Source organism: Canis lupus, chromosome 25 (assembly GCF_003254725.2).
Source record: "Canis lupus dingo isolate Sandy chromosome 25, ASM325472v2, whole genome shotgun sequence".
In the NCBI taxonomy this organism is placed as follows: domain Eukaryota; kingdom Metazoa; phylum Chordata; class Mammalia; order Carnivora; family Canidae; genus Canis; species Canis lupus.
The window spans coordinates 2,468,783-2,486,482 of NC_064267.1; the positions used below are offsets into that span (position 1 = coordinate 2,468,783).

At 37.1% G+C, this 17,700-nt stretch overlaps 1 protein-coding gene and 1 long non-coding RNA gene across 10 annotated transcripts in view; one reads left to right on the forward strand and one right to left on the reverse strand.

Moving 5' to 3' along the window:
• Window positions 1–17,700, reverse strand: part of UFM1 (ubiquitin fold modifier 1) — a 124,360-nt gene that overhangs the window by 100,135 nt on the left and 6,525 nt on the right. For 3 of the 9 annotated variants that reach the window (XM_049101449.1, XM_049101450.1, XM_049101448.1), the window contains exons 4-5: window positions 14,159–14,198; window positions 12,900–12,932 (exon numbers count right to left, since the gene is read on the reverse strand). In XM_049101449.1, coding sequence (XP_048957406.1) covers window positions 12,900–12,932; window positions 14,159–14,198 — 73 coding nt within the window. Of the gene's footprint in view, window positions 1–3,878; window positions 4,074–6,125; window positions 11,623–12,899; window positions 12,933–14,158; window positions 14,199–17,700 lie in introns of those variants that run through there. The other 6 variants (XM_025462417.3, XR_007406046.1, XM_025462416.3 and 3 more) reach the window with 6 other exon arrangements.
• On the forward strand, window positions 2,503–16,398 carry LOC125753678 (uncharacterized). Its single transcript, XR_007406047.1, has 2 exons — window positions 2,503–3,806; window positions 15,960–16,398. It is a non-coding gene; the product is annotated as an uncharacterized LOC125753678 (long non-coding RNA).

Below are 17,700 nucleotides of genomic sequence, written 5' to 3' on the forward strand. Positions count from 1 at the left end.
CTCTGACCGTGTTAACTAATACCATCTTTCCCATCACTTATTATTCTCCTATCCTGCTGTATTGTTTGTTCCTAGTACTTATCATTTCCTAATATTATTTTATGTACTTTTTTGGTTATTATTATTTTTTTGTTACTCTACTAATCAAGTCTTTGAAGGTCAGTAATATACTTAATGCCAATGCCTCCTCAGTGCCTAGAGCAAAATTTAGAATATGTCAGGCTCCTCACTCAGGGGGGAGTCGGCTTGAGATTCTCTCCCTCTGCCCCTCCCACTCATTCTCTCTATCTATGTAAAATAAATAAATAAATCTTAAAAAAAAAAAAAGGAACATGTGCCTTTAATAGAAAATTTGGATGATATAAAAATTTTAAAAAAGGGACGCCTGGGTAGCTCAGCAGTTGGGCACCTGCCTTCGGCCCAGGGCATGATCCTGGAGTCCTGGGGTAGAGTCCTGCATTGGGCTCCCTGCGTGGAGCCTGCTTCTCCCTCTGCCTATGTCTCTGGCTTTCTCTCTGTGTCTCTCATGAATAAGTAAATACAATTTTTTTAAAAATTAAAAAAAATTAAAATCACCTAACCACTGCTAAAATTTGAGCAGGTATGTAATTTTTGGTATATTATATAGTCTTATATTCTATTTAATTTAATATTTTATCATGAATACTTTCCAATGGCATTGTTATATTTTGTGCATAATATACTTTTATACCTGAATCTATTGTTTAACTTTCAGATTATTTCCTTTTTGTTTTGTTGTTTTGATATATAATGCTGTGATGAGTATCTGTACAGAAACCTTCCTTTATGTCTCTGATTGCTTCCATTTAATAAGTTCCTGGAAATGGAAATACAGGTAAAAGGCGATACATAAGACTTTTGAGAATGTCACCAGTGGAAAGATGGAATCACTTCCCGTTTACATCAGTCCTGTATAAGCATTTATTTTTTGCATCTTTACCAATACTGAGTATCCTATCTGAATTTTAATCTTTGGCATTTTGATGGATGAAATAGCATCTAATTGTATTATTTTGCAGCTCTGATATCTCAGGAGTTTGAAAATGTTTAAATATACTTATAAGCCATTTGAATTCCTTTTCCAGTGAATTTTTATCAGTGAGTGTTGTTTTCTTTACTGAGTTGCAAAGACAATTTACATATTAGGATTAACACTGTCTCACCATAGATATAAAATAACAACTTTGTTTTCACTACTTGAGAGAAATTTCTAGAGCAGCATACAAAAGCAAGAAGCAGAAATTGCTCCAAATCAAGTATCAAAATTGGGGTTGATTTGATCACAAGGAACTCAACAAATTTTGATCTCTTTCTGTGTGCCAAGGACCACACAGGGCACCGAGTGAGACACACAGATAGTGTGCTGCAGTCACACAATGCACATGGGGAACTAACCATGAAAAACATGCTAAGGTTTGAGACACTGACCCTAAGGCCGCGTGACTTCCCTGGGGATGTAAGCGGAGCTTGTGTTGTTGCTGAATTCCCTTCCAATCCTCATTTCGCCTGGAATGTAGGCACACGCACGCATTACACAAACAGCACAGACAGACATGCCAGTCACACAGAACACACCCACCCACAGGCTCCCTTCACACCTGTTTACTTTTTTACAGGTATCTTTCTTTGTCCTGTTTACAGTAAAGGTGCTTGGTAGGTGAAGGTGAACACGGAGGGCCAGAAGGGTCTAGTAGAGCCATTATTTCCCTTATGCCTCCTCTTTAAAATTTCTGTTCCAGTGGCACAGTTCATGCAAACGCAGCCCCTTGCTTCCTAAGCTCCGTACTTGTACTTCCACCTGGCCTCGCGGGCAGCAGCCGGGCTCAGCCTCCGGCCAATCAGTCCACGCCCCACTGACTTCCGTGGAGTGAACCAAGGGCGCAGCTTGGCGAGTTTGCTGATTAAAAGGCTATAGTAATAAAGTTTGGTTTAGGTAAATTGACAACATGGAAGTGTCTCTTTCAAAATGAGAAAAAGACATTGTTTTTTAGAAAAGGCCATAGAACTTAGTGGTTTAAGAGAATCGGCCTTTGGAGCCCAAATCTCTGGGTTTGAATCGCAGCCCCCAACACCAGGTAACCAGGTGCTGCTGCAGGTTCCTCAGTCTCTCTGTTCCTCAGTTTGTGTGTCTATAAAACGAGGAAAAGGATGATATTTAGTGCTCTTAGGAGGGTGCATGAAACCCTTGCGACAGTGGCGGGCAAATCCGCGCTCTGTGTAGGCTCCGTAAATACTCGTTATTGCGATTGTGATGAAAGAGACACAAGACGCGTGCCTGCCCTCAAGGAGCACAAGGGGAGAATAAATGTAATATGAAGAGATGACTAATAATCCAACCCCGGCACACCGGCTCACACAGTCTCCCCGAGTTCCCACGGCCCAAGGGCGCGGCCGGCGGGGGGCGGGGGGCGGGGCCGGCGGGGGGCGGGGCGGGGCCGGCAGGGCGGGGAGGGCGGGGCCGGCGGGGGGCGGGGCGGGCGGAGCTCGGGCGCTGGCGGACGCGGCTGCAGGACCCCCCCCCCCCCCCCCCCCCCCGAGCGGCACGAGCCCGCAGTGCGCGTCGGGGGCTCGCGGATCGAGGCGTGGGGGAGGTGTAGCCGGAGGGAATTCTGATAGACACACCAGGGCCAGAGGGAGGACCCGGATGACAAGTAAAGAAGCGAAACCGGCTCGTTGGCGTGTTCCCTTCCCGCGCTCCAGCTGCCGGGCGCGAGCGGGAGGAGCGGAAGCCCCGGAGGCCGGGAAGCGCGGTTGGAGTCCCCCTTCACCCCCCACCACGTGGCTCGCTCCGTTTCTCTCACCGTCCATTGAACAAATGCACAAACGGATCCCGGGGAGCGGTGGCGGGACGCTGGACGAAGCACTCAGCCGGGCGCCCCGGGGCGCCCCGAGGGGGTTTGCTTTCTCCCGGCCCCGCCGGCGACTGGCTTGCACCTGGGGAGCTTTGCACTTCACTTCATTTTTGACTCTAACGAAACACCCCTAATTACCAAGTTTAGAGATGGGGAAAGAACGCACTTTGCTCAGCGTCTGAAACAATCGACAGCTCCGAGGCTCGCCGGCGGTTCGGGGAGCGGCCCGGGGAGGCCTGCAGCCGCCCCTCCCTTTGGCAGGCGGGGTGGGTGGTCGTTCTGTTTTACGTATGGCCTATCGTATTTTTTTTCTGACTTTATTGAAAATGAAGTCTTTAGAGGCAGATTTTTTTTAAAAACCTATTTTGAAGTCTCTTCAACAAGCAGAAATATACCTATAACTGGCTCTGCTGCTTCCATTTCCCGTTTAATATGATGTCTCCAGGTTAACAGTCTCTCCCAGCTTACGCTTAGAAGATACTTTGGATACCCACACTTTTTTTTTTTGTTTTTTGTTTTTGGTACCAAATGGGTATCTGAATGATGGATATAGCTTTTTGCATCTTTGCAAGTTAGTGTAGGCAATGAAAAGTGCTGTATGGCTATCAAAAAGAAAAACAAGACCAAACAAAAAACCCAACTTCTCATTTGTTGGAACGATATAGTTGTATACAGTTGAACATCCAAGCTAAAAGATCTAACAACTACAAACCTTTCAGCCACTGTCAACGACTCGAGCTGATGACTGGGTACTAGTTACTAAGGTGTCTGAATTATGTGCCAGAACTTCTCTTCCTTCAGCTGCGGGCCTTCAGAGCTCTGCCCTTTGCGTGTCCAAGGGAGGGCCGAAGGAAAAGAGAACTCCGTGTCATGGCTGCTGTGGTCCTGCATCAGCACTAGGCAATGAATGGATTGTTGGAAAAGGCTAATAAGGTGAAGTTTGGGGATTAAAATGCATTTCACTCTTCCTTCTATTTCCCCTTCTACTTATTCCAATGGATTCGGTTGACTTTTTAAATTATGGAGCTTTATTCATAAATTTCTGATTAGACTTGTGAATTGTATTCACACATGCAAGGATGGGGGGCACATTTTGTAAGTTTATGAAAATCACCTATAGGCTTATCTGCGAAGCTGCAGCTGACCGGCAGTATGAGATGGATTGTTATTGGTTGAACTGTGTTCCTTTTCCCCAACCACCTAGAAACAAAACAAAATAGATATGTTGGAATTCTAACCTCTAGTACCCCAGATGGTGATTTTATTTGGAAATTGGGTCACTATTGGGTCACTATTAGTTAAGATGAGGTCATTGGTATTGGTCCCAATTCTCTTATAAAAAGGGAAAATTAAAACAAAGAGTCAGACAAAGAAAGAGGGAAGATGTGGACTGACAGGGAGGCCTGGAATGGATCTATCCTTCAGAGCCATCAGAAGGAACCAGCCCTTCTGGCACCTTGATTTCAGACTTGTAGCCTCCATAATTGTTTGTGGAACAGATTTCTGTTGCATAAGCCACTTAATTTCTGGTACTTTTTTTACAGCAAACTAATACATAGGCTTACACTTTAAAATTGTTATTTCTTACTTTGGACACCATATTGTTTCATTGATATTAACTTGGTCACTCTAGATATTTAGTACAAGAGCAGTATCAGTTGAAAAATTAATTTGAAGTTATTCTTACAGCTTATTTTCAGTGAAGTTTCTAAAAATCATAAGTATGTGCATCCTCTGTATCTGTTCTAATAACACACTATATTATAACCTAGTTAAGCATTTTCCTAATATGGTTCTTTGGTTCTCACCAGGAACAACTGAACAGATCAGGTGCTAGACTTCAGATTTCCTTCTGCTTCTTGGCTGGTATAGTAGTTGTGTCAGATTGAATTTCCAATTTCAGAACACTCTGAGACACACCCATATGAATTTACCCACTGCTCTTGCCACTTCATACCCTAAAATACCTACTATGCCTTGACCATTACCCATGAGATTTCTGATCCTTGACAAGTCTTCCAGTCTAGTGAAGATGGAACTTCTTCACCCCTGAATTCCAAGTGTTACCTATTTTTGTCCATCTTTAGTTACTACCTTGATTTCTCGCCTTGCCTCTTTTGCTTTCTAACCTTATCCCCAGGTTCACTGATGTTGGCCTTGGGGATCCTGTACTCTTTACTAGACACCATTTAAATTATCTGGTGGAGGCTAAAGTTTTATGAGTCGGAAACTGTAATGGGGGTTTGTCAGGCCTCAAATGAGGGACAAAAACATCCAATGAGACCTAGGGAAGATGGCTGAGGTTGCTAGAAACTGCTGCCAACACAGCCTGCTCTCCATGCCTTGGGAGCATGGACTTTAACTCTGCAGAGCAGTGAGATGGTCTAGATCATCCTCGCATCCTTGGTAAATAAATGCCTAAATAAAGGAATGTAAGAATTTCAAGTAGATAGCTATGAAGCAACATGAAGAAATATGGATGCAATTATATTCACATCACCCTCCTTTCTCACGGGCTTCAAGCTACATGGAAGGGTTGAGGTCAGGAGGATGAGGAAGCAGCAGCTTGGTAGAGAGGCAGGTGGCCAGAGAGAGGCACCAGCTTTCTAGCTTTTGAACGAGGCTAATGCCCCAGGGTCCCCGGCACAGAGGCCAGAAGCCATGCAGTGCAGTGGCCAGGAGTGTATGTCCTGGGGTAGCACAGGTAAGGTAGGAGTTACACCTTAGCTGCTTATTAGTTGTAGAACTTTGGGAAAAATACCAAATCTTGTTGAAAAATCCAGCTTCTTAATAATCCAAAGTATGGTGAAAAAGATATTATTGACCTCATAGACTACAATGAGGATTAAATAAGAATGTAAAAGCTAAAATCCGGTGCCTAATACTAAAAACTCAAGAAATATTAGTTGTTCATACGTACTCTCTTTTAGGAAGAAATGAATAGTGATTCTCCATTTATAATTTAGGTTTTAGGCTCAAAGCGCCAGGTAGATCTCTCTCCCATACCAAGAAAATAAGCAAACAATTTATTTTAGGCATTTTCTAATCCTATGCCCAAACTGAGAATGTTGAGTAAAACAGTCTAGCAGATAATGGGTTTATGGGAGAACTCATAAAGGATTAAGATATCTCTGTGATTCACTCATTTACTTATTCATCCCTGCCTAACTTTCACACTGAAGGATAATTCAATAAATCTTCATCCATCTATACGTTTATCTAGAAAATCAGAGGCAAGTACTTGAGACATCAAAATGTTTGTGGCACTGACAACACATACCACAGTTTATTTCTAAAACAGCTCATCAGCTGTAAATTGTACATTTAAGAATTTATTAAATCCAGTGTTACACAGCCAAACAAATATTGACATGATGCATCATCACAATATGCTCTCAATAACAGCTTTTACATTGCTAACGAGTTTTGCCAGAAAATCAGAGATTTATGCCGGTTTGTCTGCCAATCTTGGCCGCTGTTTCGCATCCAGACAATTACCACAACACCCTCTATAAAGCAAAGCAGATAATAGAGCCTCTTTTCGGATGCTCACAATTCTTTTTGTTGTATATATACTGAAAAAGAGCCTAAGTGCGTCTATACAGATTAATGAATGTTAAATTTCTCAAGCCAAGTGAGATCACAGAAATGTTCAAAAAGCAAGGTTTGAAGTACCCTTTTTCAGTTTGGAAAAATATTTCAATATAATTCTAGGAAAATTATAGCAAGCATGTAATGATTTGCAGGGTAGAGTTTATAATCATATAGCCCTAGGAGCCGATCTCATTCTAACTTTGGACACATTAACCTAAATCTTGGCTGTTTAACATTAAAGAAAAAATTAATACCAGCATTTTGCACAGAGATTAAGGATTAGAGATCATACTTGTGAAGTGCCTAGCACTGTGCCCAGCACATTAAAAAGGTCTTGGTAAAAAACATCTTCATTTCCCATATAGCTATGTGGATTTTGTGGTTTCTGAAATGGGTAAATTTTGGGGACCCAAAGAAATGAGTCTTAATTTTATTTCATCTCCAGCATTTAGCAATTCCCATGATATAGCTAATCATTAATATATGTTAAAAATAGGAGACTGCTTTTCAATTTTAAAAGTGATTAATTCATTTAAGTCAGACTAAATTCTCAACTACAAGAAATGGTGAGGAATATATTCATTAACCACATATTCTAGCAGAAGTTATTAGGCATGAGCTACAAATTGTTGCAATTTTCAAAGTTTTTATCCTCTTATGTAGTCTTTTGATCAAAGTACTTGTTACCTATTACATGCAAGGCAATTTGGAAATCCTGTTTTAGTCACAATCTTATGCTTTTATAAAATCTATACTTTAAATCAGAGACAAATATGAGACTCTGCATTTAACAATTGCTACAATGGGGTAATGTACGAATTGCAATGGTTTCTTAGAGAGTTAAACATCTAGCTCTGCTTGGGAGGAGTGAGGAAAGGCTCCATGGCTTTTAAACTTGAAGAATCAATCCTAGGTTTCTCAGGAAAGACCACTGTAGAACATAAAGGCATAGAGGTGTGAGACCATGGCACAAGAGAGATAATAAATATTTGTAGTTCAGTATAGCTGCAGTGCAAATCAGAGAAGGAAACTGTGAGAAAGTCGTGGTAACAGCTGACTGAACAGTTCATGAAGTGTCTAACAGGTCACATATAGATTTTTATTCAGTAGGATTTCGACTAGTGGAACTACACAATCGTATTTCCATGCCAAAAACCCCATTACAGTAGTGTGAAAGAGGGAACAGAGGGACTAGAAGCTTTTCCAACATCATTTATGAGAGGATGAGAGCTTTTTTTTTTTTTTTTTGAGAGCTTTAATTATAGTAGATCTTGAGACAGATTTCATAAATGCAATCAAAAAAGAATCTTGTGATGGGTTTGCTATGGCAAAAGAAAGGAATAAAATCTAGTGAGTTCCAAATACCTGGCTTAAGCAATTTGGAAGAATGGTTTAATTACATAGCCTGATTTAAATAATGATTTATCTATCTCCAGTATTATCATAGGGTGGTTCCAGAATTTCTATCTCGGAGGGCTTATGGGCAATAGTCTGGTTAGAAGATTACCAATCTTGTAGTTGCATCTGCAAGATAAATAAAATTACAGAAACATAAATTGTCTGATGGAGCTTATGAATATGGTGCCATAGTCCTGCTCCCATTATGCCAGTCTATGGAGTGGCACCAGAATCATAATTATCTTTATTTGATTGACTTTTACTGTAATGTCCTATGATTTTTACATTTACCACCAAATTTACATCATGTATTGAAAATGCCATTCATGATTATTATATACATATTAAGTACTCTGAAATAAGAATTTAAGCCCTACACATTTTCTTTTATATTTTTAAATTTATAATTCAATACACATACAGATTTGGTATACCGTAGACGATAAAAAAGGTACTAGAAAATTCTACCATGATGAGAAGAGTTTCAAAGTCATAAAAGGGGTCAAATTCAAATCTTAACCTACTTCAGTCTCTTCTGTAAAATGGTGATAATTTGGAATTGTTGAAAATGAGGTAAGTGGAAGTATATCCAAATATCTGACACACAGTGGATGTTCAATATATTTCTTTTGGGTGAATTACTTATGTAAATTATATATACATGTGTACATATCTAAGCACAACCGACATAATATATAAATATGCATATGTATATAGACATATATATATATATGCATATATGATTTACCTATGTAATTGACTGTTTTGTAAACAGCCTTGGGAGCAGTCAACTTAGAATTGCTCCATTAAAGTGTATTAATACTTTCAAATTCAAAAATCTTTCAATGACTTGGGTAAAAGATTATGATAGATTTTTAATATTTTAATTTGGGAAAAGGGGGCTTCAAGGGGACTGCATTTTCTTCCCATTAACTTTTCTTTCAAATAACTAATTTTAGGAAATAAAATATCCATAAAAACTATTGTACTTAAAAACAATGTAAAGGGAGGCTTTATGACCAGAGTCATTAGCTAGCCTCTCTGCACTTAGTCAACTACTAGAAAACCACGAAATGGAATGTATACTTTCCAAGATTCTAGAACATACCCTTGGACTTAATTTTGTTCATCTACAAAGTGAAAGGTTGGCCTTATCATTTTCAAACCCAGCTGCACAACAGAAATCACCAGGACTGCTTTTTGTAAACAGATTCTTATGTAACATGCAAGATTTTAGGATTCAAAACTTTTGAGGTGGTTTCTAGAGATCCATATTTTTAATTCTCTAGGTGGCTCTGATAGTCACTTAGGTTTAGAACCTACTAGCCTACCCAGTTACTTTAATCTCTTTTTTGTTGTTGTTTCTGAAGAGGGACTGGAATTTGGAAGTACATCTTCATTTCTATGACCTACATCTTTGCCCCTGCTCACCTTTTTTTCAACATATGCTATATACTGGCTCAATGGATGTGCTGATTAAGAGCTTTAATAATGAAGTAAGAGTAGACAATACAGCTTACAGAATGACAAATGTATTTTCATAGATATTATATACTAATCATGTATTTAAATACGACATTTCAAAACATTCTGCACAAAGAACTTACAGATCACAATTACTTAATAACAAAATGTCCAGTTCTTTAGGAAAATGTTTGTAATTTAAGGGACTTAGCTACAACAAAATTTTTAAAACCAAAGAAATTACTTTATGGCAGAGGATATCATAACTTACGTAACAAAGCAGGCAGATTTTGTTGTAGACACAGGATGGAGGGAAATCTAATTTAAATGGAAAAATTCAGGGAATGGGGGCAGCCTGGGTGGCTCTGCAGTTTAGCACCGACTTCAGCCTGGGGCCTGATCCTGGAGACCTGGGATCAAGTCCCACGTCAGGCTCCCTGCATGGAGCCTGCTTTCCCCCTCTGCCTGTGTCTCTGCCTCTCTCTCTCTCTCTGTGTCTCTCATGAATAAATAAATAAAATCTTTAAAAAAATTTTTTTTTTCAGGGAATGGGTATTCATACATTTGAGCATTTTTTGTTTAGAAAAATAAAAACTTCCCAAATATTAGCAGCATACCTTTCTACCTTTACAATTCAGAATTTTACTGTTCGTCTGTCAAATATATGACAGCATCTGGTTAGTTTCTTAAACTTAATTATCAGTGTCACCCTTGAGATGCTGACCCTGTTGCAGTCCTTTCATATTTTTTTCTCAATGAACCTATGGCCTTTGACAGGGAAGGTAACTGAAACACGCTTAGATAAACTGGTCTTAGAGATACTTTATTCATGAGTAATTCAGCAAGTACTTATCGAAAGCCTGCTACATTTCCAGGTCTAGAAAGAGCAAGATAGATACAAAGCCTGCCTCCAGGGAGCTCACCATCTAGACTATAGCAGGCCCAGCACTGGTTCAGAATTACTATGAACTTTCCTTTCATCTTCCAAGATTTATATAGATATTAATTTCCTCTGTAAGGGCAAATAAAATCTTCCCTTATGCATATCATTTTTTAGATTATCATAAGGGGAACTCTGAAGTCTGTGTGTTGACTAAGCCTACTTTGCTTTCTCTGATTGCCCTTCTGCTCCTTCTGACAATGTCATATTTTCTTTCCCTCTTGGTTCTCCACAACACACTCTGTGCTTTTGCCAATCCAGTTGGCTTTTTCTGTGACACTCTTTCTGTTCCCCTTCACTGTCTTTTGTCTCCTTCCTCCTTACTAAAAGACTGGTCATTGGGGCTTTCCTAGGATCCTTTTCCTGACTTCTTATTCATATCAGTGACTAAACTTAACACCTCCTTAAATGTTGGGTCTTTAGTAAGCATAATAATCAGGATTTCCAATTAGCATTTCCTAGAGCTCTGTTGTGAATTGACATCTTTCCAATACTCTCTTCCTGAATGCTATTTAGAAATATTACCCTCAATAAGACAAGGATTTCTTGAGGATTCCTGTTTTAAAGTTGTATTAAGAGACTGATAAAGGATACATAACTCAGCAAAGAATGCTTCTACTTTATTCTCAGTTCCTACCAAGACTGTATTCTGCAAGATCACAGTTAAAACTCTTTGGTGTGGGATATCAATTTTATACATAAGGGCTAGATCAAAAAATTCCATTTTGGGGTCTCTAATATAGTCTGAAACATAAACAAAACCTAAATGATAAAAAGCTGAGATAGTTAACTATTCATCACTATGTCTATGTCCTTTATCATAAAGAATATACAATTAAGAATTCAACTTTTTTTAAGTCTCCAAGTCAGATGCTATCAAGCATCTGGAGCAAGCATGTATGTCTCATGGTCCTTTTATAAAATTTTAACTCAGACACACAGAAAATTTGGTAAACTTTAATTTTCCAAATGTTCTCAGTAAGAATTATCAGAAGCATCCACCACTTAAAAAAATACAGCTGGATAATCCACTGAGCCCAAATGAACTACCTGTTACGTGTTGTGAGGTAGCAATGACAGACTATGATCTTCTGTGGAGATGGTACCCTTTGTGCATAAACATTCCCTTGTCACAGGAAGAGTGTGAATAACAAGAAGGGACAGAGCCACCCTTCATTATTTCATCAGCTACTGGTCTTTTCAAAGTTTTAAATGCCTGATTTCAGTTTTACAACAATACCAATATTTATTTGGAAAGGTCATCCTATGTTCCAAGCAGCAGATATTAACAACTTCCAACACGATCTCTAGGAATAATTCGAAGTTCTGAACCATGCTTTAGGAAAACATTTCCTACACAAACAAATAAAACATAAAGTCAGGTATTTTAAAAATGACAAGTTATCTTAGCATTCCAACAACTATCATAATACAAGATACAAAGAAGTGTAAAGTAAGTAGGTACAGAAGCTCAAGTAACTTTAGAATCTAACTCCATGCTTTTTAATGCCTGTTCCCATTCCTCTCACATTCTCACAACCCAACCATATCTGAAAATTTTAAATAAGAACACTAGCCACAAAAGTGCTAACACATACACTCAGCAAACAACAATGTAACTTAATTTAACCATCAATATTTGCTAATTTAGTACAGAATAAAATACCTAAGGACAAGAAAAAACAGTAAATATAGATTACCACAAATGACCGAAGTTTAGAAACCTGATCTAATCTATTTTTGCTCAATTGCTTGCTGAAATTTTCTTCACGCCCCATGATATACACAATTCAACTTTTAAGGGTAATAATACAACACACAACGTGTTACAATAAGCAGGAACTCAAACAATATGAACTACTGAACATTTCTACAATAAGAAAAAATAAAACCTTTAAGCCCAAGATACCTCCACAATAAAATGCCTCATAATTTTCAATAATCTTAATAACATTATATACTTAAAACCACTGATTAAAGCAAAAAAGTTACAATTTTACATCCCTCTTCATTTTCTACATGGCTAAATTTCAATTCCAAGGCCTCATGAAGACACTGTAATTTTGTACAGTACAGATGTACTTCAGAATATAGTAATTTAAACGTAACTACTACTCAAATTGAGATCACACTACATTAAAACATGCTTAATTTTAAAATACTATAATTAGATGATAACCCAACAAAAAGTACATCTAAAAATATAAAATTACCTATTAAAAAGTTTAAGACTACTTTTACTTTGCCTGCTTGTTAGGACATTAATATACCACACTGTAGTTGTAAGTGTGGACTAAGTCTCTTGAAATTTTAATGACCGTACTTCTTTAAAATAATAGTAACAGCTAGCACGTACTGAATGCTACTATGGATAACACAAGCTTAAGCACCTTTAATACTTACTAGTGAGGTTTTGGCTTTCTTGTAGCCAAAAGCATATATAACTGATGCCCGTCACAAAACAAATGATTGCTCAGACACATAGATAAAGACTACTATATAATCCTTAAAAAACAGCTATCATTCTGGTAAAAATCCTCTCGATTCTAATTAGAATGAATTAAATGTTCAGTTTCAATTGACATGTGTAGCCCCATCCACATCTCCAGAAGTTTCAGACAGATACTCACCAGCAGTCTGTGCAGGATTTATTCCTATTCCATCTAGAAAATAAATTGTAAAATTACCTAAGTTCTTTTATTTCTCAAGTTAAAATGGTTTAATACAGTAACAAGAAGAGATCTGTCGCTACAGAGTATACAGGCACAAGCCAAAGAATTTAAATCCAGAAACGTGAATGACAAATCTTTCAGGTAGGTTCCCTGTTGAAATCTTGTTCTTATTATGCATTTACACACACTGCTGGATTAGAGGAGAATATCTGCCAATGCGATGATCCTGATTAAGTTCCACAGAAGACAGTTTTTATTCTATTACACCACACCGAGTGAAAAGTAAAAGTCAAAAGAAGCCTTAGGTCTGTTCTTAATCATTTATGTATTGCTCCTGGGCATAAAATCTTAAGGCCAGGAAAGCCCACAAACTCATTTAATTCAAGTTGCAGGGAAACCTGATGATAGTTTACAAGGCACTTTCCTAACAGCAATTCATTTGTAAATCTAAAACTTTCCCGAAAGTAGGCTAGCTTTCATTTCAGGTAGAGGAACACTTCAATGGGACAACATATAGAATATTTCAGAATGAGAAATTCTGTCACATATAAACTAAAGCATGCTACCGTGCATTAAACCCGTCATATCTGGGCTGCCCTGACTGCAGATGAACCACTGGCCACCACCCACAAATACTACCTTGTATTTCTGCAAGACCATTAAGGCCTTCCTGCAATATTTACTCCTCAACTTATTTCGGTACCTTCTCACAGGGCTAGTTCCATCTCAATTACTAGTATTCTAAGATATTCAGAATTTAAACTATAGACCTAATTGAACGAAATCCTAATTATTTCAAGCTTGTAACAAATAGTTTACTGTCAGGAAAGCAATAGCAAAAACAAACAAACAAACTAACAACAAAAAAGCCATAGCAAAGGTATATTCCCACTCAACTTCCTATATTCTAGAAGCATCTACAAATTATTAAAAAACAACACACCTTGTTAATAAATACACAGAAAAGTTATTTTTAGTAATCTGGCATGAAACGGTAAGGACACAAAATACTGTTAAGTGCTACACTATACCAAAAGCATAAAAACCCTGAAAAGAGCTCATTACGGACAATAATCTTGACTTAGTGTTTACAATCACATGTATCATTTATGTTGATATAAATTTTGGTCTTTTTTATTTAAGTCGATTTTAATTAATCTGACTTTTTAAAACAATTTCTATAGCTCTGTGGTAATAGTTTTAAAATGAATTCTTACCATTGGTAATAATTGCACTTGTTGCTGCAGGAACTTTAAACTGAAAGGGAGAAAAAGGAAAAAATACACTTTTTATCTTTATACAAGTCTATATAAATAAAATATATATAAACCTATAAAAAATATGTATAAACTATAAAAGTGGTTAGCAAGGATGGCATACATATAATCAATTCTATAATCCTAAAGTGTGATTTTTCTGTTAGGATAAATCATGTCACCAAAGAAAATACTATAATTTGCTTATTTTAATGAACAATATTTTTTAAATACTGGATTTCACTGCCTCTAGGACACCATAGATTACAAAATGCACCTTATTTTATGCATTACAAAAATAGAAAAATGCTGTCAATAAATCTATGATCAATGTTTACTCTTTCAGACTGAGACATACTACTTTTATCATATTTAACACTTGCATAATGAAAAATAAAAAAAATTGCCTAGAACATTTCTAAAATTTGTCTGTAGAAATTGTAATGTTAAACAAATGCTCTCCTGCATTTAACGGAAGACCAACCAAAGCTCAAACTCCTTCCTCAAATTTTTTTTTGAATGTACCATCTAACTATGCCACCAGGAAATAACTAGTTCATGTAGGTGCAGGTGATGTCTACTAGACAATTATGTGATGATAGCCACTTGGCTAACAGAGAAGAGTAAGACCCACTGATCTACTTCCAGAGGTGTAAAAAGATGCATTTTTTTGAATCCAAAAATATGGCATGGAACTTATTAGTAGCTAAAGGGAGAGGTCTTCTTTTAATTCTCTAGAGACCAGCAATTGTCAAAATGTGTTCACGTCCTCATAAGTTCATTCATTTATCTAATGAATATTTACTAAGTACTTCTATGCAATAGACTAGTTTTACAGATATTTTACAGTTGAATTCTGTGATCAAATGAGTTTGGAAAATACTAAGGTAAAGTAGTATTCTTTTCAAAATCCTTTAACATGCAGCTAATACAGTTTACTTAATGTCAAGAAGGTAATGGTGAATGAAGTATTTCCTATACTCTTTAGTCACTGATTGTAATTTTTCATGGTTTTTGTTTTGTGGTTCTAGGGTCTTGGAAAAATACTCTGGGAAATGCTGCTCTGAGTATTTATAATGGTCACATGCATAGTTAAGAAAAACTAAAATTTAATTTAATTAAAAATCAAGTTTTAAAATAAAAATTTAACTATGCATTAGAACAATAACCTGTTACTGGATTATGTTCCTAAATAAACCTAATTTTATTATCTCTATGGTACATTTTTATTTGTAAATGTCCTCTTAAGGATTTAAAAAACTTAAATAAACCTGGGAAGCCTGGGTGGTTCAGTGGTTGAGCACCTGTCTTCAGCCCAGGGCATGATCCTGGAATCCCAAGATCGAGTCTCACATTGGGCTCCCTACATGGAGGCTGCTTCTCTCTGCCTATGTCTCTGCCTCTCTCTCTGTGTCTCTCTCATGAATAAATAAAATTAAATAAAATCTTTAAAAAAAATTAAACTTAAAGTAACTCTGAAATGTGCTTTAATACATAAATATTAAGATTCCTAAAAAATTATTTAAAGAGATTGTAATATCTAAAGAAACTCTGAGCAAATACCCAAATTAATTATAGGACATCTTAGATTTCTAAAACTTGAGTATTACAAAATTTCTAGTTATCCCTACTGAGTGTCTTATTCTTAGATTTTGTCTATTTTAAGATAAGCTATTCATTTTTAGTCACATCCATATAGTGGCAGCATATTTATGAATAAAAAAATGTAAGCAACTGCTAACATAATCTTTCCCTTTTCCAGAATGTAGAACCAACAGTTAAGCCGACATCTGGAGAAGAAGCATCTCTAGTAATGTAAAATTCAGCAACTATTTTCTTCAGCCTATACTACTGACGAGTTTTCTTCTGGATGCAAAGTATTTATTGTTCTTAAATTTTATTTTCTTTCTCAGACCTCCTAAATCTTCTAATTTAGGATGTTAGGCTATTCAGATTTTGACAACTCACTACTTAAATTCTTAGTCCTACTGGGGAATTTTCTTCTTTAAGACATTTTACTAGGGATTTAAATCTACAGACTCTCAGTTTGTCAAGTCAACTCTTGCTCACGGAAAGATCTTGTGAAAGGCCTTCTCATTGCTGCCTGAAAAGTCATAACCTTTCTAAATGTGTAACACATGCAATTCATAACAATTATAAGCTACATTAAAACCTCAATAAATATATTCAGGTACGTGAAATTTGTTAAGTTTATTTCCTATTGTATACCTGTTAAGATTTTTTCATACTTTTATCAGAAGACCAGGATCACAAGGCCTTCGCCTTACAAAGTACATATGTAACTAAAATATAATAATATTAATTATAGTTCAAATTGGCCTACTTCTTAAACTGCAATTTGTGGAACTCGCTATGCCCTAGAACCAGAAATAGTTCTTGCATGTGATCTGTGCAGCAGAAAGTAATGCTGAAAAGAAAAAAAAAAAGAAAAAAGAAAGTAATGCTGATGCTGTATTCAGATTTGCTTTCTACTTCTTTCTACTTATTCTCTATGGGTGAAGAAGATTAAAATTGACCATAAAACAAGTACTACACTTTTCAGTTCAATTCTGAATGAGTGATAAATGATGTCAATAATCTGACAAATACATGTAAGCACTGATGAGTTGGCTGATTTTCCATTTATAACTTAAATTCAGAGTAGGATTATGGGGTAAGCCAGTTAATTACTTACTAAAATTATTTTTCTGACTAGAAACTTTTTTGAAGATTTTGAATCAGAACATTTGGATCTGAGTCACTCTAGATTTGTACAGTACTTTTAACTTCACAAAGTATCAGTAAATGAAATTCTATTTTTTTTAAAGATTTTATTTTTTTTTTATTTTTATTTATTTATGATAAAGAGAGAGAGAGAGAGAGAGAGGCAGAGACACAGGCAGAGGGAGAAGCAGGCTCCATGCACCGGAGCCCGACGTGGGATTCGATCCCGGGTCTCCAGGATCGCGCCCTGGGCCAAAGGCAGGCGCCAAACCGCTGCGCCACCCAGGGATCCCTGAAATTCTATTTTTACTCAAAATCATTTAATCAGACAGGAAGGATAGATAATAATTACTCCCATTTTACAGGATATGAAATTTGAAGAAAAAGGAAATTGGGAGGCTTTCCCATGTTACACAGATAATGACAATTAAAAGTCTCCCAAGTCACATTTTTATGCTGTTTCCACCAGACTAAGCTACTCTTGTAGTATTATGTCCATTGAGTTGCTTTATAGATGCATCTGGTAACTCTGGATGAAAAAAAAACTTTCTTTAAAAACAAAAAACCCCCAAATGCCTTAAAAGACTACATACACAACTTTTATCATTATAAATATTTTATTTATTTGACAGAGAGAGCACGTGAAAGAGTATGCATACAAGCAGGGGATGGGGCAGAGGGAGAGGAAGAAGCAGGCTTCCTACTGAGCTGGAAGCCCAGTGTAGGGCTTCATCCCAGGACCCTGGGATCATGACACCTTAACTGACTGAGCCACTCAG